Source organism: Vicia villosa, unplaced genomic scaffold, assembly GCF_029867415.1.
Source record: "Vicia villosa cultivar HV-30 ecotype Madison, WI unplaced genomic scaffold, Vvil1.0 ctg.001822F_1_1, whole genome shotgun sequence".
Lineage (NCBI taxonomy): Eukaryota > Viridiplantae > Streptophyta > Magnoliopsida > Fabales > Fabaceae > Vicia > Vicia villosa.
The window spans coordinates 134,281-161,786 of NW_026705739.1; the positions used below are offsets into that span (position 1 = coordinate 134,281).

Here is a 27,506-nt window from a genome sequence, read left to right on the forward strand (position 1 = left end):
GACAGGCATATCTTCTTCCTTTTCGTCTGGCATGTAGTCATCTCCAGTTTCAGAAGCCTCTGAAATCCTGTCAAACTCAGCAGGAAGTAAGGACACAATTCCACAGTCAATTAGTAACTCATCTGATTCTACATCAAAGTTATCGTCTATCAGCTCTTCGTCTGACAATGGAGAATACTCCAACTCTTTGTCAGTACTATCATTTGGTGAATTTTCCACCCTTTCTTTTCCTAGTATCGAACCAGTCGATAACCGATTATTGTTTATCCTCACTTGTTCTTCTGTTAACTTCTTCTAGTAGGGCCTTGGTTCATATCTGTCGAATTGTATCTGAGCTAGATTCGACAAAATACTTCTACTTTTGTGATTTCTTTAGTAACGTCTCCATTGACTTCTTGTCATTGGATTCTTCCCGTTGTAATTTGGGGATATGTAATCCTTTTTCCTGGACCCATTTCACTTTGAGCTCTCAGCACTGGCTCCAGCCTCCTGAATCCTCCATTCAGGACGCTTTCCTCCTTGAAAGTTCACTGGCTTCACCCATTTATCTTGGGGAACGTCAGATGGGGGACGAAAAGTTCTTGGCTTCTCGAATTTCTTTCTGTAAACCTCAGCCCTACGAGTCATACTGCTTTCTCCTGCAAACCAAAATTGACTATTTTGGCAGCGTCGACGTCATACACAGCGTCGCACCTTGGGCACAATCCAACTTGTGTATTATTTTTGTGACACCTTTCCAAAAACTTCAACAGACTTTCAGGTGGCTTTGGGTAAGCCATGCTCAATATCTGGCCATCAGTAGCCATATCTTTTTCTTTGTCAAAACCCTTAGTAGTTTCGACCATCATTATACCAGCAACTTCAGTGTAGTTGGATTCTCCAACCATCATTGGATTCTCATCCACTTGCATTGATGATTTTTGCTTCCCACCAAATTGCAGCATCCCTTCCTTCAAAGCCTTCTGCACCAAATCCCTGAAAAGCACACATTGAGATGTTTTATGGCCCAAAAAATTATGAAATTTACAATATCCTCTCTTCTTTTTTTGTTCTAATGGAGGATTTTTTAATCCTGGAGGCACAATGATTTGTCCATCAGCAACTAACAAATCAAATATCTCATCACATTTTGTTATATCAAAAGTATAAGTTTTATTTGTGAACTTTTCATTTTGGTTTTCTTCTACAGGATTTTTTCCGTTCGAAGGCGTGAGTAGTTTACAAACATAAGGAGGCCCTGGTTTTAACTCATCCACATTAATCTCGTTTTCATCATAACTATTGTCTGAGTCAAACTCATCTGTTGCAACATATCTCTCAAATATTGAGTGTCTAACTTTTTCCTAATGGAAAAGTCTAAACCACCAGCGGCCATTTCGACTAACTCATGCTCTGAGACTTGTGTAAAAGATATTGTAACGCCCATTTTTAGCTTGCGTATTTTATTTAATTATGTCATGTTATGTTATGTGTTTTATTTCACTAATTAAGTGTTTATGTGGTATTTATGATATTTTGGGAATTAATAGTAAATAGCATAAGTTAAATATAAGTCGATGAAATAGGAGAGTTATTGGGCCCAAGTAGGTGTTAGTAAGTGTAGGGTGTAATTTAAGGCCCATTAGCATTATGAGAAAGATAGTAAGTTAACTAAAACAAGGGTTTTAGAGGTTTAGAGAATAGAAAACTCCTTTTACACAAAATTGAGAAATAGAAGAGGAGAGTGAAGAGAAGAGAAAGGGAGAATTCCAAGATTCAAGTTCATAGAGTTGGCTTCAATCCAAACCTAAGGTAAGGGTTGGATTATTTCTTGCTAAAGGGATGTATGATGATGTTTTGGGTGGGAATTAATTGTATGTTTGTATCCATGGAAGTTGTGTGTAGAGATGTTAGGGTTTATGAACAAAATGCATGAATTTATGATTTGAAATGTGTTTTAATTGATATGTAGTGATGAATGATGATAGATTTCGTGGTTATATCTGGTTAATGGATGTATGGATTGTATATGGGTTAATGGGTGTTGTATGAGGGGATTAGGGAAGAAAAATGGTGAAATCTGAGTTTTCACGCATCCAGGGTCGACCTATGCAGAAGTTGAGTCGACCTAAACAGTCCAGAAAGCCAAAAATCTATTTTTCCTTCAGTTACGGCGACCTAAAAGAGTTTTGAGTCGACCTAAAGTAGTTGCGTCGACCTGAGAGATGTTTGCGTCGACCTAGGGGGTTCAATTTTGAGCAGATTTTGTAAAAACCATAAATTTTGAACCGTAACTCCTTTTCAAGTGCCGTTTGAACCTACGTAAAGCCCTAATTGATGTTATACCATTGAATATGCTTAATATAACTTTGGAAACACTTTTAATCTTTCTTGAATTGAATTTTGTTGACATTGGAGATTCCGAATTGACTATGTCGTTTTAGTTGATCATGTCGTTCACGTGGAATATGTCGTTTGAGTCGATTATGTCATTAAGTGTGATTGAGAATGTGCATCGTTGAGTCACATTCATTGCATTGTTTGAGACGGCCCTTGTGGCAAATGTTTGAGACGGCCCTTGTGGCAAATGTTTGAGACGGCCCAATTGCAATTGTTTGAGACGGGAGTTTACTCCAATGGTACCACATGCATTTGCATTGTTCGTGTTCATATGTAAAGTCGCATGATGAGTTATAATTGAGTATTTGTGTGTGCATAACATGAATGTTAACTTGTGTCGAGGTGATGGTTCTTTCGTTGATTATATGTGATAATTGACAATGTGTTCCTTAATTGAAATTAATATTATTGTTATTGATAAGACGTTGAATAATGTGAATTGTAGCAAGTGATATTTGACAAGAAGTGGTGACCAAATGTATGATCATTTCTATGCTTTGAATATTATCAAACGCTCCTTTATCATGAATGATATCTGATCAGTGGTTTTTACACGTTTATTTACCGTTGATTTTAGTCGTCTTTGCTTTATATTGTCAAGTGTTTTAATTCATTCTTCTACATTTTATGCTTTGGTTGTGTATTTTACTGTTTGCAGGCTCAAAGGAATAAATCGAGACAAATCAATGCGAAAAAGTACAAAAAGGGGAGTTTCGAAGGAAGTGAAAAATCAAGCTACATGAGGTCTGACACGACCACCTGTGTCACCTGAAACTGGCCGTGTTAGGATGAAGCGTGGCAAAGAAAATGCAAAAGAGATGAAAGTCACGGGGCTGACACGGCTCGTGTTAGCAAGTGTGAGATCTGGAAATTTTCAGCATGTTTCTCATCATGACAAGTGTGTAGTATTTTGATCATAAATAGAGCTTCGTACCTCAGAATGACGCGGTTCTGGTGGCAAAATTTCGCTAACAAAAAGGGCTACAACTTTGCTGAAGAACTCAAAGCCAAATTCTGAAGTTAAGGGCTAACACGGCCCGTGTTACCTAACACGGGCACCCGTGTCAGCAGTGCTGGGAGTGATTTTGAAAATTTAAGTTCAGAGGGCCAACACGGCCACCCGTGTTGCCTGACACGGGCAGTGTTGGCTAAAACGCTGATTTTGCTGATTTTTGTGATTTTTTATTAAGTGTTGACCCAAGGGGGTATTTTGGGTACTTCCAACAAACCTAAGTGAGTTTGCACTATTTAGAAGAGTTTTAACGATGAATTAGAGGACTTTTTGGCCAGGAGAAGACACGATTGAAGATTGGAGAAAACAAGGGTTTGGGAGAGAAGAAGGTTTTCATGAACGGAAGCGATTGAAGATCAACTTTCATCTCACTTCTTGTAATGTCTCTATTTTATATTTTGTTTTCTTTGAACAATATGAGTAACTAAACCCTAATGCTAGGGGGTGTCCCTGATTTGATTATGTAATGATTTTGAATTCATGAGTTCATCAATAGATTTATTTTCTTATTTAATTTAATTGTACAAGGTTTTTATGCTTTCTTTGTCGGACCAACAAGATTGATTTACGGTTAATAACCAGCTGGACAGCGGTTGTTAAGGTTTTTGTACGATTAGACTATAGTAGATATCAACTAGGACTAGGGGTACCCTATAGTTACCGGTTAACTCTTGATAACATAAAGGCTTGATTTCATCATAATTCTCTAAGGACTTAGGATTTAGGAAAATGTTCAAAGGTTTTCCCGCTAAGGAATTAGGGGAAAATATCCTAAAGGGCTGGTAATTGAATACTATGAACTTGTTGAGGAGATCTAAATCCAAGGTTATTACAGGAACAATCACACACTTTACCCTAGCATAATACTCATATTTGTCAAAAAGCCAATTTACTTGCTTTTTTTAATTATTGTTTAGTCACAATTTGCAAACATAACCCCAACATTAGTTTTTGTTTAATTGAACTACAATTTTCACTCGATATTACTACGCAGTCCTTGAGATCGACATTCGGGAAATTTCTCCGTTATTACTACAGAGGCAAAATAGTACACTTGCTATTTTACCGATCAAGTTATTGGCGCCGTTGCCGGGGACTGCCAAAATATAGAGTTTTGATTTTAGTTCAATTGAAATTTTGTTACTCGTTAACTAAAAATTTGTTTTCAGTTTTTGTTTATTTGGATTTTATTTTATTATAAAAAAAAAAAAAAAGTCAGATTATTTTATCTTCATGAATTCTTCTATACTTTGCTACTAACAAATTGTCTGAGTTTTGTAGCTATGTATTGTTTTGATACATTGCCACTTGTATCTCCTGCATGTTGGTCCCCTGATTTGGGAGTCACCTTGGAAGAGGCGACTAAAGTTTTTAAAGCATTTAAGAGAGAGGTAAGAATCCTTATGAATGAATGTAAGGAAGCTAACTTTTATCCAGATAGGTTTATGTGGAGAAAGTTAGAGTTGGAAGAAAAATATGTGGAACCAGAAGAAAAATGCATAACATCAGATGAAGAGGATGCAGTAAGAATAGAAGAATTTAAGGTAAAAAAGAAATGTGGGGAAGAAGAAATAAGGAAACTTGAAGATGATCGAGTTTTGGATAAAACCACAAATTTAACAATTTGTGAAGATGTGGACATCCCACAAGAAAATCATCAACAAAAGAGTATCCCCAAAAACTATTTTTATAACAAGGCAGATGGAAGACAAGAAACTGACAAAGTATTGGAAGACATTTATGCCTTGTCCAATAAAATCAAGCTAAAAAGGATTTGGCAGCAACATCATCAATACTTTAACTTCATGGGGTTGCTACCAAACAAAAGAAAGAAAAAAGATGATTTGTTCTTTGTGTCATATATGCCACCCTAACAAGAGGAATTGACCGTCGAGCCATGTGACGTTTAACGGAGCGCTTAGTGGGAGGCAACCCATGCTTTTAATAACTTAGTTTTCTTTTTGTGTTTGTTTGTTTTTTTTTTTCAGGAAATAAAAAGGGGGTCTTTCTGGTGAATGCTAGGAAGCTGCAGTTAGAGTTGCACTACCCTTTGTGAGTCACCCCTCTCGGGCTTGTTCTGAAACATTGGGGCCAATGTTTAGTTCAAGTTTGGGGGAGGATTTACTCTTGCATTTTTCTTTTTATGTTTTTGTTATGATGTGTAAAACCAAACATTGAGTTCTTCCCAAATTTTGACCGAAATTTTAATTTTTGTTGAAGAGTTTTGATCTTAAAGAGCGATCGGGAATAATATATAGAGATGAAGGGAGGATTGTTTGAGGACAGGAAGTTCGGAATAATGTGACAAGAAGAGGTTTGTTTAAACACCCTTGGTTCCCTAAAAGAAATACGAGTCTAACGTGTAGATTTGCACCATAGTACTTGTCTCCTGAGAAGTACTCCTCGAGTAGTTTATTGATACAATCTGGCATAATTCAGATTCACATGCATGATGACTGGTTGAGAAAAAAAATTGATAAAGTTGGCACCAGATGATGAAAAGGCGGTAAAAGGCAACCGGCTCGCTAAGTTGGGTAACCCTCACCCGGTTATTCTGTAACACCCCAATTCTACCCAGGCATATAGGTACAAATATCAGAGTATAAAAATTAAATTCATAAAAACAATTAGGGCGTTACACTTAAGTAACCACATAACCAAACATAACATACTCGCAAAAGATGCGTAACACAAATAATCAAGGAGGACGGATACTCATAAACACCTGAATGTATTCATACTTATATAAATGCATCGGTAAACAAAATATCCACAACATTCTTCCAAAATACATCGCATGAGAAGGTGTCCAAAATACATAATACGAATGCATCTAAAGGATCAAATATACATCAAAAGGATCCTATAAGAATTATCTACAAAATAAGTGTTCGATTCCCCCCTAGGTGTTACGTATCACGAGCGGACGACACCAAAACGGACGACTAGAAAGAGAGCACCTACACTTGCGGATCACCTGCACATTACCCACGAGTAGCTAACATTAAGGCAGAAGGGTGAGAATACAATTCATAATGAAAGCATGATCAATATAGTAATGCCCACAAATATCGTTAAGAATCATATAACAAGACAATCAAATAATTCAACCACAGTCAATATATAAGTAATGCGGTACATGAATGATAACATAAATTATAAAGACTGACGATGATGAATGAGACTCGACTATGCGTATGCATGTGGTACCAAATCCGGAGTAAAACTCCTCCTTGTCATTATGACAAATACACCTGCCAAGCATTATGCTGGGACTTTATTCCACTCAGGAAGCCCGCAGGATGTCGTCATCGAGCACGCAACTCCCACTGATGACCTCTTGCCACTCAGGCTCATTCCATTATCGAGCATTAAGCCCCTACTGGTAACCATGCCCGCAGGCCATCTGTTAACAGCATTCCGCCTTTAACGTACTGAAATGTTATGCTGTGCATACAAACGACTCGATTACATAACAACAACAATAATATAACTCGGTCACATATCCTCATCACACCGGTTATATTAATCCACACGGATACATCATCAAAATTGCCACTCAGGCGTTCATATTCACACATCACACATATACCGTCAAAACATACTTGATTAGCAAATATCATTTCACAAAAATAAATTTATGAAAAATTCATTCAACCACTAACACACTCCTCCTTATCATATAGCATACTCAAGGGTTCTCATAATACTTCAAACGCCGCATAGAAACGACCTACGGTTCAAAAGATACAACAAAACGAAGTTTGGAAAAACAAAATTTTACACAGTCCGCTTGAGCTCCGCTCAGCGGACCCAGACAGAAAAATCACCAAACGAAAATACAGAACCTCCGCTCAGCGGACCCGGACAGAGATTTCCTGCAAAAGAACCTCCGCTCAGCGGACCCCCTCCGCTCAGCGGACCTGCGTAAACCCAGAAAAACCAGTTCTGCAACAGACCGTCTCAGCTCCCTCTAAACCATTCAAAACCCATTTAAACCTTCATCCCAACACCAATACAACACAAACATGCTATATATACACCTAATCCATGATTATCATATGGTTGGATCATCACATATTATCTTTGACCTATATTTCTTCATGAGCAAGAAAACATGGGGAAATGAAAAACAAACATGATCCATGGGAATATCTATCATCATAGTACACATACACACCACAAAATCAAGTTTCTATCTTCAAAACTCACAAAACACACAATTTGCCATTGTTGAGCAAGCTTGGAAAAGAGGAAGAACAAGAACAAAGCATACAAAACTACAAGAACCATACAATCAAGATAAACTATATTCATCCCCCTTACCTTGGTTGGATTCTTGGCTCTAGCTTGGTTTGGATTCTACAACTCTCTTCTTCTCTTTGTTTTTCTCTTCTTTCTCTTCTCTTCCCAAGTTCTCTTTCTTTCTTTCTATCTCAAAATATCTCATTTTCTCTCTACATCAAAATATCTCTTTCTATTTCTCTACTTCTCATTTTCCCCCACTCAACTTTCATAAATTCTAATTTTGGCCCAAATGTCACTAAACATTAATTCTAACCAATTAACACCCAAAACATAATAATTACACACATGGAAAGTAATAAGTAAAATATTAACATAATTAATATTTACCGACTGACTCGACTCGAAAACGGTAAAATTAGGAAAATGTAGCAAACATCACAATTAATCAGAAAAACACATTTACGGGCGTTACAACCCTCCCCCACTTAAAAGATTTTCATCCTCGAAAATAAGATTACCTGCTACAAACAACTCAGGATAGGAATCTCGCATCTTGCTCTCCAACTCCCAGGTCAAACTCTCACCTGCCGCACTTAACCATACGACTTTCACCAAGGCGATCTCCTTGCCTCGCAGAGTCTTAGTCTCACGATCTTCAATACGCACCGGTATCGTCTCAACCGTCAGGTTCTCACGCACTTGCACATCATCCATCTGAATCACATGGGACGGATCCGCAATGTATCTCCTCAACTGAGACACATGGAATACATCGTGCAGATTAGAAAGACTTGGCGGTAACGCCACCCGATACGCAACTTTGCCAACTCGCTCCGATATCTGATAAGGACCAATAAAACGCGGAGTAAGCTTCCTCGATTTCAAAGTTTGTCCAACACTAGTCATAGGTGTAACTCTTAAGAATACATGATCACTGGCTTGGAATTCCAAATCTTTCCTTCGCTTGTCATGATAACTCTTTTGCCTACTCTGTGAACTTCTCATCTTCTCACGAATAAATTTCACCTTCTCTGTAGTCTCTCTTACTATTTCAGGTCCGAGTACCACACTCTCGCCCGATTCAAACCAACACAGTGGAGTTCTACACTTACGACCATATAGCGCTTCAAAAGGTGCCATTCCGATACTAGAATGAAAACTGTTGTTGTAAGTGAATTCTATCAACGGAAGATAAATATCCCACGAACCTCCCTTCTCTAGAACACATGCCCTCAAGAAGTCTTCTAACGATTGAATAGTCCTTTCGGTTTGACCGTCTGTCTGAGGATGATAAGCCGAACTCAACCTCAACTTAGAACCTAGAGCCTCTTGCAAACCTTTCCAAAAATCTGATGTGAACCTTGGATCTCTATCCGACACAATACTCAACGGTATACCATGTAGTTTCACAATCACCTTGATATAAATCTCAGCCAACTTCGCAACTGGAAAAGTGATGTTAATAGGAATAAAGTGAGCAGACTTTGTCAACCTATCAACAATCACCCAAACCGCATCGAAACCTCTCACAGTATTTGGTAAACTCGTCACAAAGTCCATAGAAATACTATCCCATTTCCACTCTGGAATATCCAACGGTTGCAACAACCCTGCAGGACGCTGATGCTCCACTTTCGACTTCTGACATACCAAACACGCATACACAAACTGAGCCACATCCCTTTTCAAACCAGACCACCAAAAGATCTTCTTCAAATCCTGATACATCTTATTGGCTCCCGGATGAATACTTAAACTGCTTCTGTGACCTTCCTCTAAAATCATCTTTTTCAGCTCGGAATCATCAGGTACACAAATTCGACCACGGAATCTCAAAACACCCTGACCATCCACTCTGAAGTCGCCATCATCACTTTGATTTGCCACCATAAACAAATCAACAAGTTTCACATCCATTTTCTGTCTCTCGCTAACGGTCGACAGAAAGTCATTCGTCACTTTCAACATACCCATCTTCACACTACCTGGCGTCAATTCACATACTAAACTAAGATCACGAAACTGCTCCAAAAGTTCCCACTCCTCCGCCATCATAGCGGACGTATGCAAAGATTTCCGACTCAAAGCATCGGCAACCACATTAGCTTTACCAGGATGGTAATTCAAGCTAAAGTCATAGTCCTTCAAGAATTCCAACCACCTACGTTGTCTCATGTTCAACTCTTTCTGATCAAATAAGTATTTCAAACTCTTATGATCACTAAAGACCTCGAACCTTGCACCGTAGAGATAATGCCTCCAAATCTTTAATGCAAAAACCACCGCAGCTAACTCTAAATCATGGGTGGGATAATTCTTCTCATGAATCCTTAACTGCCTCGAAGCGTAAGCCACCACCTTACCTTCCTGCATCAAAACACCACCTAACCCCATGTGCGATGCATCACAATACACCACAAACGGTTCCTCAGGATCAGGTAAAACCAAAACCGGAGCTGAAGTCAACCTTCCCTTCAACTCTTCAAAATTCCTTTCACAAACTATGTCCCAAATAAACGCCTTACCCTTGCAAGTAAGCTGAGTTAACGGAAGTGCCAACTTCGAAAAGCCTTCAATGAATCTTCGATAATAACCTGCCAAACCTAAGAAGCTTCTGATCTCAGTAACCGATCTCGGAACCTCCCATTGTAGCACTGCATCTACTTTGGATGGATCCACTGCAATCCCGTTACCTGAAATCACATGACCAAGAAAACTCACCTCTGATAACCAGAACTCGCACTTGGATAACTTAGCATACAACTGCTTCTCCTTCAAAACCTGCAGCACAACACGCAAATGATCCTCATGCTCTTCCGGAGACTTAGAATAAATCAAGATGTCATCTATGAAGACCACAACAAACTTATCCAACTGATCATGGAATATGCGATTCATATACTCCATAAACACACCAGGTGCATTAGAAACTCCGAACGGCATCACCAAAAACTCATAGTGCCCGTACCGAGTCCTAAACGCAGTCTTCTGAATATCTTCTTCCTTCACCCGAATCTGATGGTAACCAGATCTTAAATCAATCTTGCTAAACACACTGGCTCCCACCAACTGATCCATCAAGTCGTCAATCCTAGGAAGCGGATACTTATTCTTAATCGTCACCTTGTTCAACTGGCGATAATCAATACACAACCTCATGCTTCCATCATTCTTCTTTACCAACAACACTGGAGCTCCCCATGGGGAAACACTAGGCCTCACAAAATGTTTTGCTAGCAACTCTTCCAATTGTTTCTTTAATTCCACTAACTCTGATGCCGACATTCTATACGGCGCCATAGAAACAGGCCTCGTACCAGGAACTAGATCTATGGAAAACTCCACCTCTCTCTTTGGCGGCACATCAGAAAAGTCTTCAGGAAACACTTCGGGAAATTCTCGCACTACTGGAAAATCCCCAACTGCAGCTCGACTCTCCACAGTCAACGATGCAAACACACCAAACAATTGTGCCCCGTCTTCTAACAGTCGATTCAACTCCTTGGTAGATAAGACATCAAATTCCACATCCTTCTCAAGAAATGGAAACCTCACCAACTTATGATAACAATCGATATGGACACGATTATTCATCAACCAATCCATTCCCAGAACCACGTCTAACTCGTTCATCGACAAACAAATCAAATCAACAGTAAAGTCCTTACTGAAGATTGATACGGGACAATTCTTACAAACTAGAGAAGTAGTCACCGACCCCATTGCTGGTAAATCGATAACCATCTCACCACCCAAATCGGATAGAACAAGACCTAATCTTTTAACACAATCATCGGCTATAAAACAATGCGAAGCACCCGTATCAATAATAGCAATTAAAGAAATGCCATTAATAAAACAAGTACCTCTGATCAGTCGATCACCCTTGTCCGTCTGAGTTCCAGCCAAAGCAAACACCTTCCCACCAACTTAAACTTTCTTCTTCTGACATTGGCCGCTCATGTGTCCCTTTTCACCACAATTAAAACACACTATTCCCTTGAACATACAGTCGGATGACAAATGTCCTGCCCTCCCACACTTGAAACATTTCCTCGAGTCACCATTGCAGACATTACTTTTGTGGCCAGGTTTACCACACTTAAAACATACAATCTTAGCAGGAGCATCTCCCCCACTAAACCTTGGTCCATAATTCATCTTTTTCTTACCCTTCCCTCCATCATACGGCGTCCCACGATTCTGCGGACCTTTGTTCCTCTTTTCATTAATCACCTTATGATGAGCATTATTATCCTCATCATAAATCCTACAGATGTCCACCAAATCTGGAAACACCCGAATCTTCTGATACCCTACCGCCTTCTTGATATCAGAACGTAACCCATTCTGGAACTTAATGCACTTAGAAAATTCTGCTCCCTCACCAACAAAGTGCGGGTAGAATTTGACAAGTTCATTAAACTTGGCCGCATATTCAGACACAGACATGTTGCCTTGAACCAAAGCCAGAAACTCAGTCTCTTTCTTTCCACGGACATCCTCCGGATAATACTTCCTCAAAAACTCCCTCTTGAACACCGTCCAGGAAATCTCTTCACCGGTTGCTTCTAACCTTGCCAAAGTCTCCAGCCACCAATCATCAGCCTCCACAGCTAACTGATGAGTGCCATACCTGACTTTCTGCTCTTGCGTGCAATCCATCACACGAAAGATCCTCTCCATCTCCTTCATCCAAGTCAAGGCTCCCTCGGGGTCATGCGTTCCCTTAAACACAGGAGGATTCTCCCTCTGGAAAGTCGCTAAACTCCGAGACCTTGCATTCTCATCCGTATGCATAGCTTCAGCCATAGATTGCAATGCAGCAGCAATAGCTGCGTCATTACGTCCAGCCATCTCTAAACTTCACAATAACACCAAGAGAAGTAAGCCCAAAAAAAATAACACAAGAATTGTTAGACCAAACGACACGACACTTGGTCGGACAAGACCGACCCGCTCTGATACCACTAATGTAACACCCCAATTCTACCCAGGCATATAGGTACAAATATCAGAGTATAAAAATTAAATTCATAAAAACAATTAGGGCGTTACACTTAAGTAACCACATAACCAAACATAACATACTCGCAAAAGATGCGTAACACAAATAATCAAGGAGGACGGATACTCATAAACACCAGAATGTATTCATACTTATATAAATGCATCGGTAAACAAAATATCCACAACATTCTTCCAAAATACATCGCATGAGAAGGTGTCCAAAATACATAATACGAATGCATCTAAAGGATCAAATATACATCAAAAGGATCCTATAAGCATTATCTACAAAATAAGTGTTCGATCCCCCCCTAGGTGTTACGTATCACGAGCGGACGACACCAAAACGGACGACTAGAAAGAGAGCACCTACACTTGCGGATCACCTGCACATTACCCACGAGTAGGTAACATTAAGGCAGAAGGGTGAGAATACAATTCATAATGAAAGCATGATCAATATAGTAATACCCACAAATATCGTTAAGAATCATATAACAAGACAATCAAATAATTCAACCACAGTCAATATATAAGTAATGTGGTACATGAATGATAACATAAATTATAAAGACTGACGATGATGAATGAGACTCGACTATGCGTATGCATGTGGTACCAAATTCGGAGTAAAACTCCTCCTTGTCATTATGACAAATACACCTGCCAAGCATTATGCTGGGACTTTATTCCACTCAGGAAGCCCGCAGGCTGTCGTCATCGAGCATGCAGCTCCCACTGATGACCTCTTGCCACTCAGGCTCATTCCATTACCGAGCATTAAGCCCCTACTGGTAACCATGCCCGCAGGCCATCTGTTAACAGCATTCCGCCATTAACGTATTGAAATGTTATGCTGTGCATACAAATGACTCGATTACATAACAACAACAATAATATAACTCGGTCACATATCCTCATCACACCGGTTATATTAATCCACACGGATACATCATCAAAATTGCCACTCAGGCGTTCATATTCACACAGCACACATATACCGTCAAAACATACTTGATTAGCAAATATCATTTCACAAAAATACATTTATGAAAAATTCATTCAACCACTAACACACTCCTCCTTATCATAAAGCATACTCAAGGGTTCTCATAATACTTCAAACGGCGCGTAGAAACGACCTACGGTTCAAAAGATACAACAAAACGAAGTTAGGAAAAACAAAATTTCACACAGTCCGCTTGAGCTCCGCTCAGCGGACCCAGACAGAAAAATCACCAAACGAAAATACAGAACCTCCGCTCAGCGGACCCGGACAGAGATTTCCTGCAAAAGAACCTCCGCTCAGCGGACCCCCTCCGCTCAGCGGACCTGCGTAAACCCAGAAAAACCAGTTCTGCAACAGACCGTCTCAGCTCCCTCTAAACCATTCAAAACCCATTTAAACCTTCATCCCAACACCAATACAACACAAACATGCTATATATACACCTAATCCATGATTATCATATGGTTGGATCATCACATATTATCTTTGACCTATATTTCTTCATAAGCAAGAAAACATGGAGAAATGAAAAACAAACATGATCCATGGGAATATCTATCATCATAGTACACATACACACCACAAAATCAAGTTTCTATCTTCAAAACTCACAAAACACACAATTTGCCATTGTTGAGCAAGCTTGGAAAAGAGGAAGAACAAGAACAAAGCATACAAAACTACAAGAACCATACAATCAAGATAAACTATATTCATCCCCCTTACCTTGGTTGGATTCTTGGCTCTAGCTTGGTTTGGATTCTACAACTCTCTTCTTCTCTTTGTTTTTCTCTTCTTTCTCTTCTCTTCCCAAGTTCTCTTTCTTTCTTTCTATCTCAAAATATCTCATTTTCTCTCTACATCAAAATATCTCTTTCTATTTCTCTACTTCTCATTTTCCCCCACTCAACTTTCATAAATTCTAATTTTGGCTCAAATGTCACTAAACATTAATTCTAACCAATTAACACCCAAAACATAATAATTACACACATGGAAAGTAATAAGTAAAATATTAACAATTAATATTTACCGACTAACTCGACTCGAAAACGGTAAAATTAGGAAAATGTAGCAAACATCACAATTAATCAGAAAAACACATTTACGGGCGTTACATATTCATCCTAAAGGAGGTTGATCCCCAAACACCGTCCAAAAAGGAAAATATATAACTGCAAAGTTTGAAAATTTCATCGCTAATTAAGAGTAGCAAATGTTGCTCATTTGGTGCCAGAAAAAGAAAATAAAAAGCCTTGATTCGTCTCATGCATGTGATGATCATTATAAGAAATGCAGTGCCTTAATGTGATTGTTCGAATGAAAGAGTAGGAAAATCGGAAAGAGACTTAAGTGTAAAGCATAGTTGGAGAGGTATCCGAAAGGGGAGCTTAAGGTTTAATGTTATAGCAGAAACTCGTCGCGTCATGTGAATACCGGACCAACCGTTTCTTGATCAATACAAACGGATATCTCACGTATGAACACCGGTGTGCCTGGAAGGTCATTTTCTCTTGTAATTGTCGCTTGAGGTCAAGCAACAGTTTAAGTTTGGGGGAGTTTGATCAGTGGTTTTTACAAGTTTATTTAGCGTTGATTTTAGTCGTCTTTGCTTTATATTTTCAAGTGTTTTAATTCATTCTTCTACATTTTATGCTTTGGTTGTGTATTTTACTGTTTGCAGGCTCAAAGGAATAAATCGAGACAAATCAATGCGAAAAAGTACAAAAAGGGGAGTTGGAAGGAAGTGAAAAATCAAGCTACATGAGGTCTGACACGACCACCTGTGTCACCTGAAACTGGCCGTGTCAGGATGAAGCGTGGCCAATAAAATGCAAAAGAGATGAAAGTCACGGGGCTGACACGGCTCGTGTTACCAAGTGTGAGATCTGGAAATTTTTAGCATGTTTCTCATCATGACAAATGTGTAGTATTTTGATCATAACTAGAGCTTCGTAACTCAGAATGACGCGGTTCTGGTGGCAAAATTTCGCTAACAAAAAGGGCTACAACTTTGCTGAAGAACTCAAAGCCAAATTATGAAGTTTAGGGCTAACACGGCCCGTGTTACCTAACACGGGCACCCGTGTCAGCAGTGCTGGGAGTGATTTTGAAAATTTAAGTTCAGAGGGCCAACACGGCCACCCGTGTTGCCTGACACGGGCAGTGTTGGCTAAAACGCTGATTTTGCTGAGTTTTGTGATTTTTTATTAAGTGTTGACCCAAGGGGGTATTTTGGGTACTTCCAACCAACCTAAGTGAGTTTGCACTATTTAGAAGAGTTTTAACGATGAATTAGAGGACTTTTTGGCCAGAAGAAGACACGATTGAAGATTGGAGAAAACAAGGGTTTGGGAGAGAAGAAGGTTTTCATGAACGGAAGCGATTGAAGATCAACTTTCATCTCACTTCTTGTAATGTCTCTATTTTATATTTTGTTTTCTTTGAACAATATGAGTAACTAAACCCTAATGCTAGGGGGTGTCCCTGATTTGATTATGTAATGATTTTGAATTCATGAGTTCATCAATATATTTATTTTCTTATTTAATTTAATTGTACAAGGTTTTTATGCTTTCTTTGTTGGACCAACAAGATTGATTTACGGTTAATAACCAGCTGGACAGCGGTTGTTAAGGTTTTTGTACGATTAGACTATAATAGATATCAACTAGGACTAGGGGTACCCTATAGTTACCGGTTAACTCTTGATAACATAAAGGCTTGATTTCATCATAATTCTCTAAGGACTTAGGATTTAGGATGAATGTTCAAAGGTTTTCCCGCTAAGGAATTAGGGGAAAATATCCTAAAGGGCTGGTAATTGAATACTATGAACTTGTTGAGGAGATCTAAATCCAAGGTTATTACAGGAACAATCACACACTTTACCCTAGCATAATACTCATATTTGTCAAAAAGCCAATTTACTTTTCTGCTTATTTTAATTATTGTTTAGTCATAATTTGCAAACACATCCCCAACATTAGTTTTTGTTTAATTGAACTACAATTTGCACTCGATATTACTACGCAGTCCTTGAGATCGACATTCGGGGAATTTCTCCGTTATTACTACAGAGGCAAAATAGTACACTTGCTATTTTACCGATCAAGTTTTTGGCGCCGTTGCCGGGGACTGCCAAAATATTGAGTTTTGATTTTAGTTCAATTGAAATTTTGTTACTCGTTAACTAAAAATTTGTTTTCAGTTTTTGTTTATTTGGATTTGATTTTATTATAAAAAAAAGAAAAAAAAAGTCAGATTATTTTATCTTCATGAATTCTTCTATACTTTGCTACTAACAAATTGTCTGAGTTTTGTAGCTATGTATTGTTTTGATACATTGCAACCTGTATCTCCTGCATGTTGGTCCCCTGATTCGGGAGTCACCTTGGAAGAGGCGACTAAAATTTTTAAAGCATATAAAAGAGAGGTAAGAATCCTTATGAATGAATGTAAGGAAGCTAACTTTTATCCAGATAGGTTTATTTGGAGAAAGTTAGAGTTGGAAGAAAAATATGTGGAACCAGAAGAAAAATGCATAACATCAGATGAAGAGGATGCAGTAAGAATAGAAGAATTTGAGGTAAAAAAGAAATATGGGGAAGAAGAAATAAGGAAACTTGAAGATGATCGAGTTTTGGATAAAACCACAAATTTAACAATTTGTGAAGATGTGGATATCCCACAAGAAAATCTTCAACAAAAGAGTATCCCCAAAAACTATTTTTATAACAAGGGAGATGGAAGACAAGAAATTGACAAAGTATTGGAAGACATTTATGCCTTGTTCAATAAAATCAAGCTAAAAAGGATTTGGCAGCAACATCATCAATACTTTAAGTTCATGGGGTTGCTACCAAACAAAGGAAAGAAAAAAGATGATTTGTTCTTTGTGTCATATATGCCACCCTAACAAGAGGAATTGACCGTCGAGCCGTGCGACGTTAAACGGAGCGCTTAGTGGGAGGCAACCCATGCTTTTAATAACTTAGTTTTCTTTTTGTGTTTGTTTGTTTTTTTTCAGGAAATAAAAAGGGGGCCTTTCTAGTGAATGCTAGGAAGCTGCATTTAGAGTTGCACTACCCTCTGTGAGTCACCCCTCTCGGGCTTGTTCTGAAACATTGGGGCCAATGTTTAGTTCAAGTTTGGGGGAGGATTTACTCTTGCATTTTTATTTTTATGTTTTTGTTATGATGTGTAAAACCAAACATTGAGTTCTTCCCAAATTTTGACCGAAATTTTAATTTTTGTTGAAGAGTTTTGATCTTAAAGAGCGATCGGGAATAATATATAGAGATGAAGGGACGATTGTTTGAGGATAGGAAGTTCGGAATAATGTGACAAGAAGAGGTTTGTTTAAACACCCTTGGTTCCCTAAAAGAAATACGAGTCTAACGTGTAGATTTGCACCATAGTACTTGTCTCCTGAGAAGTACTCCTCGAGTAGTTTATTGATACAGTCTGGCATAATTCAGATTCACATGCATGATGACTTGTTGAGAAAAAAATTGATAAAGTTGGCACCAGATGATGAAAAGGCGGTAAAAGGCAACCGACTCGCTAAGTTGGGTAACCCTCACCCGGTTATTCAGCCTAAAGGAGGTTGATCCCCAAACGTCGTCCAAAAAGGAAAATATATAACTGCAAAGTTTGAAAATTTCATCGGTAATTAAAAGTAGCAAATGTTGCTCATTTGGTGCCAGAAAAAGAAAATAAAAAGCCTTGATTCGTCTCATGCATGTGATGATCATTATAAGAAATGCAGTGCCTTAATGTGATTGATCGAATGAAAGAGGAGGAAAATCGGAAAGAGACTTAAGTGCAAAGCATAGTTGGAGAGGTATCCGAAAAGGGAGCTTAAGGTTTAATGTTCTAGCAGAAACTCGTCGCGTCGTGTGAATACCGGACCAACTGTTTCTTGATCAATACAAACGGATATCTCAAGTATGAACACCGGTGTGCCTGGAAGGTCATTTTCTCTTGTAATTGTCGCTTGAGGTCAAGCAACAGTTTAAGTTTGGGGGAGTTTGATTAGTGGTTTTTACACGTTTATTTACCGTTGATTTTAGTCGTCTTTGCTTTATATTGTCAAGTGTTTTAATTCATTCTTCTACATTTTATGCTTAGGTTGTGTATTTTACTGTTTGCAGGCTAAAAGGAATAAATCGAGACAAATCAATGCGAAAAAGTACAAAAAGGGGAGTTTCGAAGGAAGTGAAAAATCAAGCTACATGAGGTCTGACACGACCACCTGTGTCACCTGAAACTGGCCGTTATAGGATGAAGCGTGGCCAAGAAAATACAAAAGAGATGAAAGTCACGGGGCTGACACGGCTCGTGTTAGCAAGTGTGAGATCTGGAAATTTTCAGCATGTTTCTCATCATGACAAGTGTGTAATATTTTGATCATAACTAGAGCTTCGTAATTCGGAATGACGCGGTTCTGGTGGCAATATTTCGCTAACGAAAAGGGCTACAACTTTGCTGAAGAACTCAAAGCCAAATTTTGAAGTTAAGGGCTAACACGGCCCGTGTTACCTAACACGGGCACCCGTGTCAGCAGTGCTGGGAGTGATTTTGAAAATTTAAGTTCAGAGGGCCAACACGGCAACCCGTGTTGCCTGACACGAGAAGAGTTGGCTAAAACGCTGATTTTGCTGATTTTTGTGATTTTTTATTAAGTGTTGACCCAAGGGGGTATTTTGGGTACTTTCAACCAACCTAAGTGAGTTTGCACTATTTAGAAGAGTTTTAACAATGAATTAGAGGACTTTTTGGCCAGGAGAAGACACGATTGAAGATTGGAGAAAACAAGGGTTTGGGAGAGAAGAAGGTTTTCATGAACGGAAGCGATTGAAGATCAACTTTCATCTCAATTCTTGTAATGTCTCTATTTTATATTTTGTTTTCTTTGAACAATATGAGTAACTAAACCCTAATGCTAGGGGGTATCCCTGATTTGATTATGTAATGATTTTGAATTCATGAGTTCATCAATAGATTTATTTTCTTATTTAATTTAATTGTACAAGGTTTTTATGCTTTCTTTGTCGGACCAACAAGATTGATTTACGGTTAACAACCAGCTGGACAGCGGTTGTTAAGGTTTTTGTACGATTAGACTATAGTAGATATCACCTAGGACTAGGGGTACCCTATAGTTACCGGTTAACTCTTGATAACATAAAGGCTTGATTTCATCGTAATTCTCTAAGGACTTAGGATTTAGGATGAATGTTCAAAGGTTTTCCCGCTAAGGAATTAGGGGAAAATTTCCTAAAGGGCTGGTAATTGAATACTATGAACTTGTTGAGGAGATCTAAATCCAAGGTTATTACAGGAACAATCACACACTTTACCCTAGCATAATACTCATATTTGTCAAAAAGCCAATTTACTTTTCTGCTTATTTTAATTATTGTTTTGTCACAATTTACAAACACAACCCCAACATTAGTTTTTGTTTAATTGAACTACAATTTGCACTCGATATTACTACGCAGTCCTTGAGATCGACATTCGGGGAATTTCTCCGTTATTACTACAGAGGCAAAATAGTACACTTGCTATTTTACCGATCAAGTTTTTGGCGCCGTTGTCGGGGACTGCCAAAATAGAGTTTTGATTTTAGTTCAATTGAAATTTTGTTACTCGTTAACTAAAAATTTGTTTTCTTTTTTTGTTTATTTGGATTTGATTTTATTATAAAAAAAAAAGGAAAAAAAAAGTCAGATTATTTTATCTTCATGAATTCTTCTATACTTTGCTACTAACAAATTGTCTGAGTTTTGTAGCTATGTATTGTTTTGATACATTGCCACCTGTATCTCCTGCATGTTGGTCCCCTGATTCGGGAGTCACCTTGGAAGTGGCGACTAAAATTTTTAAAGCATATAAAAGAGAGGTAAGAATCCTTATGAATGAATGTAAGGAAGCTAACTTTTATCCAGATAGGTTTATTTGGAGAAAGTTAGAGTTGGAAGAAAAATGTGTGGAACCAGAAGAAAAATGCATAACATCAGATGAAGAGGATGCAGTAAGAATAGAAGAATTTGAGGTAAAAAAGAAATGCGGGGAAGAAGAAATAAGGAAACTTGAAGATGATCGAGTTTTGGATAAAACCACAAATTTAACAATTTGTGAAGATGTGGATATCCCACAAGAAAATCTTCAACAAAAGAGTATCCCCAAAAACTATTTTTATAACAAGGCAGATGGAAGACAAGAAATTGACAAAGTATTGGAAGACATTTATGCCTTGTTCAATAAAATCAAGCTAAAAAGGATTTGGCAGCAACATCATCAATACTTTAAGTTCATGGGGTTGCTACCAAACAAAAGAAAGAAAAAAGATGATTTGTTCTTTGTGTAATATATGCCACCCTAACAAGAGGAATTGACCGTCGAGCCATGCGACGTTAAACGGAGCGCTTAGTGGGAGGCAACCCATGCTTTTAATAACTTAGTTTTCTTTTTGTGTTTGTTTGTGTTTTTTTCAGGAAATAAAAAGGGGGCCTTTCTGGTGAATGCTAGGAAGCTGCAGTTAGAGTTGCACTACCCTCTGTGATTCACCCCTCTCGGGCTTGTTTTGAAACATTGGGGCCAATGTTTAGTTCAAGTTTGGGGGAGGATTTACTCTTGCATTTTTCTTTTTATGTTTTTTTTATGATGTGTAAAACCAAACATTGAGTTCTTCCCAAATTTTGACCGAAATTTTAATTTTTGTTGAAGAGTTTTGATCTTAAAGAGCGATCGGGAATAATATATAGAGATGAAGGGAGGATTGTTTGAGGATAGGAAGTTCGGAATAATGTGACAAGAAGAGGTTTGTTTAAACACCCTTGGTTCCCTAAAAGAAATACGAGTCTAACGTGTAGATTTGCACCATAGTACTTGTCTCCTGAGAAGTACTCCTTGAGTAGTTTATTGATACAGTCTGGCATAATTCAGACTCACATGCATGATGACTGATTGAGAAAAAAATTGATAAAGTTGGCACCAGATGATGAAAAGGCGGTAAAAGGCAACCGACTCGCTAAGTTGGGTAACCCTCACCCGGTTATTCAGCCTAAAGGAGGTTGATCCCCAAACGTCGTCCAAAAAGGAAAATATATAACTGCAAAGTTTGAAAATTTCATCGGTAATTAAAAGTAGCAAATGTTGCTCAGTTGGTGCCAGAAAAAGAAAATAAAAAGCCTTGATTCGTCTCATGCATGTGATGATCATTATAAGAAATGCAGTGCCTTAATGTGATTGTTCGAATGAAAGAGGAGGAAAATCGGAAAGAGACTTAAGTGCAAAGCATAGTTGGAGAGGTATCCGAAAAGGGAGCTTAAGGTTTAATGTTCTAACAGAAACTCGTCGCATCGTGTGAATACCGGACCAACTGTTTCTTGATCAATACAAACGGATATCTCAAGTATGAACACCGGTGTGCCTGGAAGGTCATTTTCTCTTGTAATTGTCGCTTGAGGTCAAGCAACAGTTTAAGTTTGGGGGAGTTTGATCAGTGGTTTTTACACGTTTATTTACCGTTGATTTTAGTCGTCTTTGCTTTATATTGTCAAGTGTTTTAATTCATTCTTCTACATTTTATGCTTTGGTTGTGTATTTTACTGTGTGCAGGCTAAAAGGAATAAATCGAGACAAATCAATGCGAAAAAGTACAAAAAGGGGAGTTTCGAAGGAAGTGAAAAATCAAGCTACATGAGGTCTGACACGACCACCTGTGTCACCTGAAACTGGCCGTTTTAGGATGAAGCGTGGCCAAGAAAATACAAAAGAGATGAAAGTCACGGGGCTGACACGGCTGGTGTTAGCAAGTGTGAGATCTGGAAATTTTCAGCATGTTTCTCATCATGACAAGTGTGTAATATTTTGATCATAACTAGAGCTTCGTAATTCGGAATGACGCGGTTCTGGTGGCAAAATTTCGCTAACGAAAAGGGCTACAACTTTGCTGAAGAACTCAAAGCCAAATTATGAAGTTAAGCGCTAACACGGCCCGTGTTACCTAACACGGGCACCAGTGTCAGCAGTGCTGGGAGTGATTTTGAAAATTTAAGTTCAGACGGCCAACACGGCAACCCGTGTTGCCTGACACGAGAAGAGTTGGCTAAAACGCTGATTTTGCTGATTTTTGTGATTTTTTATTAAGTGTTGACCCAAGGGGGTATTTTGGGTACTTTCAACCAACCTAAGTGAGTTTGCACTATTTAGAAGAGTTTTAACAATGAATTAGAGGACTTTTTGGCCAGGAGAAGACACGATTGAAGATTGGAGAAAACAAGGGTTTGGGAGAGAAGAAGGTTTTCATGAACGGAAGCGATTGAAGATCAACTTTCATCTCAATTCTTGTAATGTCTCTATTTTATATTTTGTTTTCTTTGAACAATATGAGTAACTAAACCCTAATGCTAGGGGGTATCCCTGATTTGATTATGTAATGATTTTGAATTCATGAGTTCATCAATAGATTTATTTTCTTATTTAATTTAATTGTACAAGGTTTTTATGCTTTCTTTGTCGGACCAACAAGATTGATTTACGGTTAACAACCAGCTGGACAGCGGTTGTTAAGGTTTTTGTACGATTAGACTATAGTAGATATCACCTAGGACTAGGGGTACCCTATAGTTACCGGTTAACTCTTGATAACATAAAGGCTTGATTTCATCGTAATTCTCTAAGGACTTAGGATTTAGGATGAATGTTCAAAGGTTTTCCCGCTAAGGAATTAGGGGAAAATATCCTAAAGGGCTGGTAATTGAATACTATGAACTTGTTGAGGAGATCTAAATCCAAGGTTATTACAGGAACAATCACACACTTTACCCTAGCATAATACTCATATTTGTCAAAAAGCCAATTTACTTTTCTGCTTATTTTAATTATTGTTTAGTCACAATTTGCAAACACAACCCCAACATTAGTTTTTGTTTAATTGAACTACAATTTGCACTCGATATTACTACGCAGTCATTGAGATCGACATTCGGGGAATTTCTACGTTATTACTACAGAGGCAAAATAGTACACTTGCTATTTTACCGATCAATATCTTACCCCTTCTGTTTGAATGTTACCCTTCGTTGGTAACGTGCAGGTAATGACGCGGAGTAGTCATGTACCTATAGCTCGAGTCGGTGTGTGTCGATGCTCTGATACGTAGCACTCGGGGGATGTTGGATTACTTGTTTATGTTTTGTTTCTTATTGTTTATGTTGTTAAAACTTCTCCATTATGTTATGTTCAAATTTGTTGGATAGATTGTGCCATGTGGCCATGATGTTATGACTTATATTGTCATTGATACTTGATTTCCGCTGCGACGTGAATACTTCTTTAATAGTGACGATTAATGACTTCGATATTGTTCTCCTATGTGTGTCTTATGTATCTAAGTAAATGAGCATGATATGCGCATGTAACTTTGGTTGTTATTGTGATGCCCTGAATCGTTCTGTTCCTTTCTTTTTTAAGATTTTGTACTCTGATATTTCCTGGTAATTGCGGGGTAGATTTGGGGTGTTACACATCTAGCCTTTAACAATCTGAATCGATTTAAATATTCATCTATCGACTCATACATCTTTCGTCTTACACCTGCTAACTCTGTCAAAATTATCTTAGACTGTCCCATATAAAACTGTTCATGAAACAATCTCTCTAACTGGTTCCAAGAAAACACTGATTGAGGTGGCAAAGTGGTAAACCAAGTGAAAGCACTCTTTGTTAAAGAACTAGGAAAGTATTTTAATTTTAAGTTTTCATTATTAGCAAGATCACCTGCTTCTGTTTGAAACCTAGCAACGTGTTCGACTGTAGATTCGCCCGTCTCACCAGCAAACTTTGTAAACTTTGGGACTTTCCAACCCCTAGGTAACTCTGTTTGTCTAATATATTCTGACAAAGGGGATACAAAATTGGGTCTATGCAAACCCACATTTATACCATTTTGGACTAAGATTTGTTCTACCACATTTGAAATGTTATTATTTCCCATAAAATTATTTTGTTGAACATTTCTTAAAACTTGCTCTGCATCCTGATTTCTTTGTACTACCCTAGGTATATTTTGTTCCAAATGTTCCTCTTCGCCTCTTTCTGTGGTTTGACGTTGAATACATAAACCATCCCCATTACCTGGTGTTTCGACTACTCTCACATTCGACACTTGAGAAGTATGCCTAGGTTGGACTGGTGGTGTCCCAAAGAAATATGTTATTCTAGACATTTGATTGGCTAACGTTTCCTAACTATGGTTTGTATTATTTATCATGGGAGTGAATATAGTCCCAATCTGTTGAGTCAAAGCGTTAACCATATCATGATTACTCTCATCCATCTATTGTCTAATTGAAATCATGGAAGACGTATTTAACGTCGGTGGTGGTGGTGGCAAGTACCCTACTCCTGGGGTTCGCCCATCCTGGATTATAAGAAGTACCTGTAGCCATCATATTTTTAGAATAAGTGGCAGGATTAGTATGTAATCCCATCATCATTGATGTAGGCATTCCATATTGGGGAAATCCAGGTGGAGGAATTCCCCCTTGAAATAATGGTCTCGCCAACTGGAATGGCGAACGTACTTGCGACGATACAGTGGCTGCCACTGTCCCAGTATTGGTAGGATTTCGTGTTGGTGACATAAGCATCGTATTTTATGGTAATGTTCCGGTTGGAACCACATCTATATTGTTTCTAGGTGGATCGACATTATTTGAAGTGTTACTGTTCGACATTTCACTCAATTGCCTACCACTTTGTAATCTCATACATACTTTCGATTTTATTAAAACAAATGATAATATTTAGCACTAAACGGGTCCCACAGGGCGTGCCAATTTGTTTACCCAGAAAAACGGTAAACAATCTCTAGTTTCCTTTTTAAAGGTTACTTTTGCGGAATCAACTAGAATATTTCAGACCAAAGTGCTAACCTATGATTTGTTGTAGACTATCGACTAATATGGATACGTTGAAACTAATGAATGATGGAAAGATGGAGAGTAAGTGAGTTTTGAATGCAATAAACGCAGGACAAAACTCACTTAAATGCAATAAAGACAAACAAATTTAATGTAGAGAAAAAGAAGAACAAATGAAAAGACTTTAACTGAAATAAATGCAAAGTAAAAGGTGATAAAGTGTGGTAAAAGGAAACAAAATAACATTAATGAAAAGGATATAAATGATTGCATTAAAAGTAAATTGGTACACAAACATACATTTCCAGATTGCACTCGTTTCTAATTTTCAGTGTAGAGATTGAGTTTATCATAAATTGTAAAATTGTGGACCCCCTAGATGATTCTATTCTTCTGCTTAAATAGGCATTTCAAAATAACTGTTTCTGACGGTTGTTTATTCCCTTGAAGACACGTATACTACCATGCATAAGATATTAATCAGAACTTCTCCACGTGTCTCAAAATATAAAACCAACAACAACTGCCATTTTTCTTCCCGCTCTTCGACTTCGATTGGCTTTTAGAAGCCAGTCTTTGACACTTGCATCTTTAAGAATAAATGCACTGTAACTTGCTTCGACGGAGTGCTCTTAGACTCTATGTCGAACCTTCTTCGACCAAGTTTCTCTTTCGTCTCTTCTCATTCTTTCTAAATATAGGGAAGTTGAAATCTTTGGTAACATCTAGTAACTAACTGCTTTCTTGATTTCTGGACGTAACCCATTCTCAAACTTGATGCACTTGGAGAATTCACCATTCGCACCATCATAGTATTGGTAGAACTTAGCCAACTCACCAAACTTGGCAGCATACTCCACAACAAATTTGTTCCCTTGTCTTAGCTCAAGGAACTCAATCTCCTTCTTACCACGGACATCCTCAGGAAAGTACTTCCTCAAGAATTCCATGTGGAACGCAATCCAAGTGATCTCCTCACCGTCAGCATGAACCAATGCAAGGCATCATGGCGCATGAACCAAGGCCTGTCGGCCGTCGTGGCCTTGCTTGCCGTCCGCCAGACATTCATTTCCACTACTCACATCAAGTCAATTCCATTCTCACGTTTAATACAACATTTCCAATTTACACGAACAGCAACCACATCAACAAACATTTAATACACAAGTTTAGCTTCATTCAATTATCCAACAAGCAGTAGAAATCAACAAACAGCGATGAACAGAATTCAAGTTTCGGTACAAATTAACACAACAAAACATTAACCTAAATCCCTAATTCCCACATATAATTTCTCATAAACCCCATTATAGGAAGAAAACCCCCATCCTTACCTTGGATTGAGTGCAACTCTAATGGATTCTTGGAGAAATTTGGAGAAAATAGCTCTTGAATGGAATCCCTCTTTGGCCTCCTTCTTCCCTCTAAAACCCTAGTTTTCTTCTCTTCCATTAAAATGACTACTCTACTTTCTATTTTTCTGGTTTTTCTACCCAACAAAAACCTATTTTCCATTTAATTTCATATTTGGGCTTAAAATACTAACACCACATTTCTATTCTTCACTTAAATAAAATAGGCCCAATATTCTCCTTAACATAAAATAAATAGGTCAAATTACTACTTCTAATAATATTCCACTATTATTCTCATAAAAAATAATATATGATTATTTAATATATCGGGTTAATACTCAATAACTCATATTTACGGTCTAATCTCAAATACTCAGAAAATTCCCAAAATGCTACATATTAGCTTATTAATATTTCTAATACTAAAAATATTAAAATATCCGGTTAAATGTCGATCCGCTATCCCGAACTAATACCGACTAAGTAGACCCAAAACGTAAAGGATTCAATAAACATCACAAACGTCTAAATTAAGCGAATAAATAAATTTTCGG

General features: G+C 38.1%; 1 protein-coding gene across 1 annotated transcript; it reads right to left on the minus strand.

Annotated features, from left to right (window-relative positions):
* Nucleotides 1-623: 623 nt before the first annotated feature.
* On the minus strand, nt 624-24,900 carry LOC131636746 (uncharacterized). Its single transcript, XM_058907341.1, has 2 exons — nt 24,270-24,900; nt 624-1,300 (listed from the first exon to the last, which is right to left on the minus strand). Exons 1-2 carry the CDS (start codon nt 24,898-24,900, stop codon nt 624-626), a joined length of 1,308 nt encoding a protein of 435 aa, XP_058763324.1.
* Nucleotides 24,901-27,506: the final 2,606 nt, after the last annotated feature.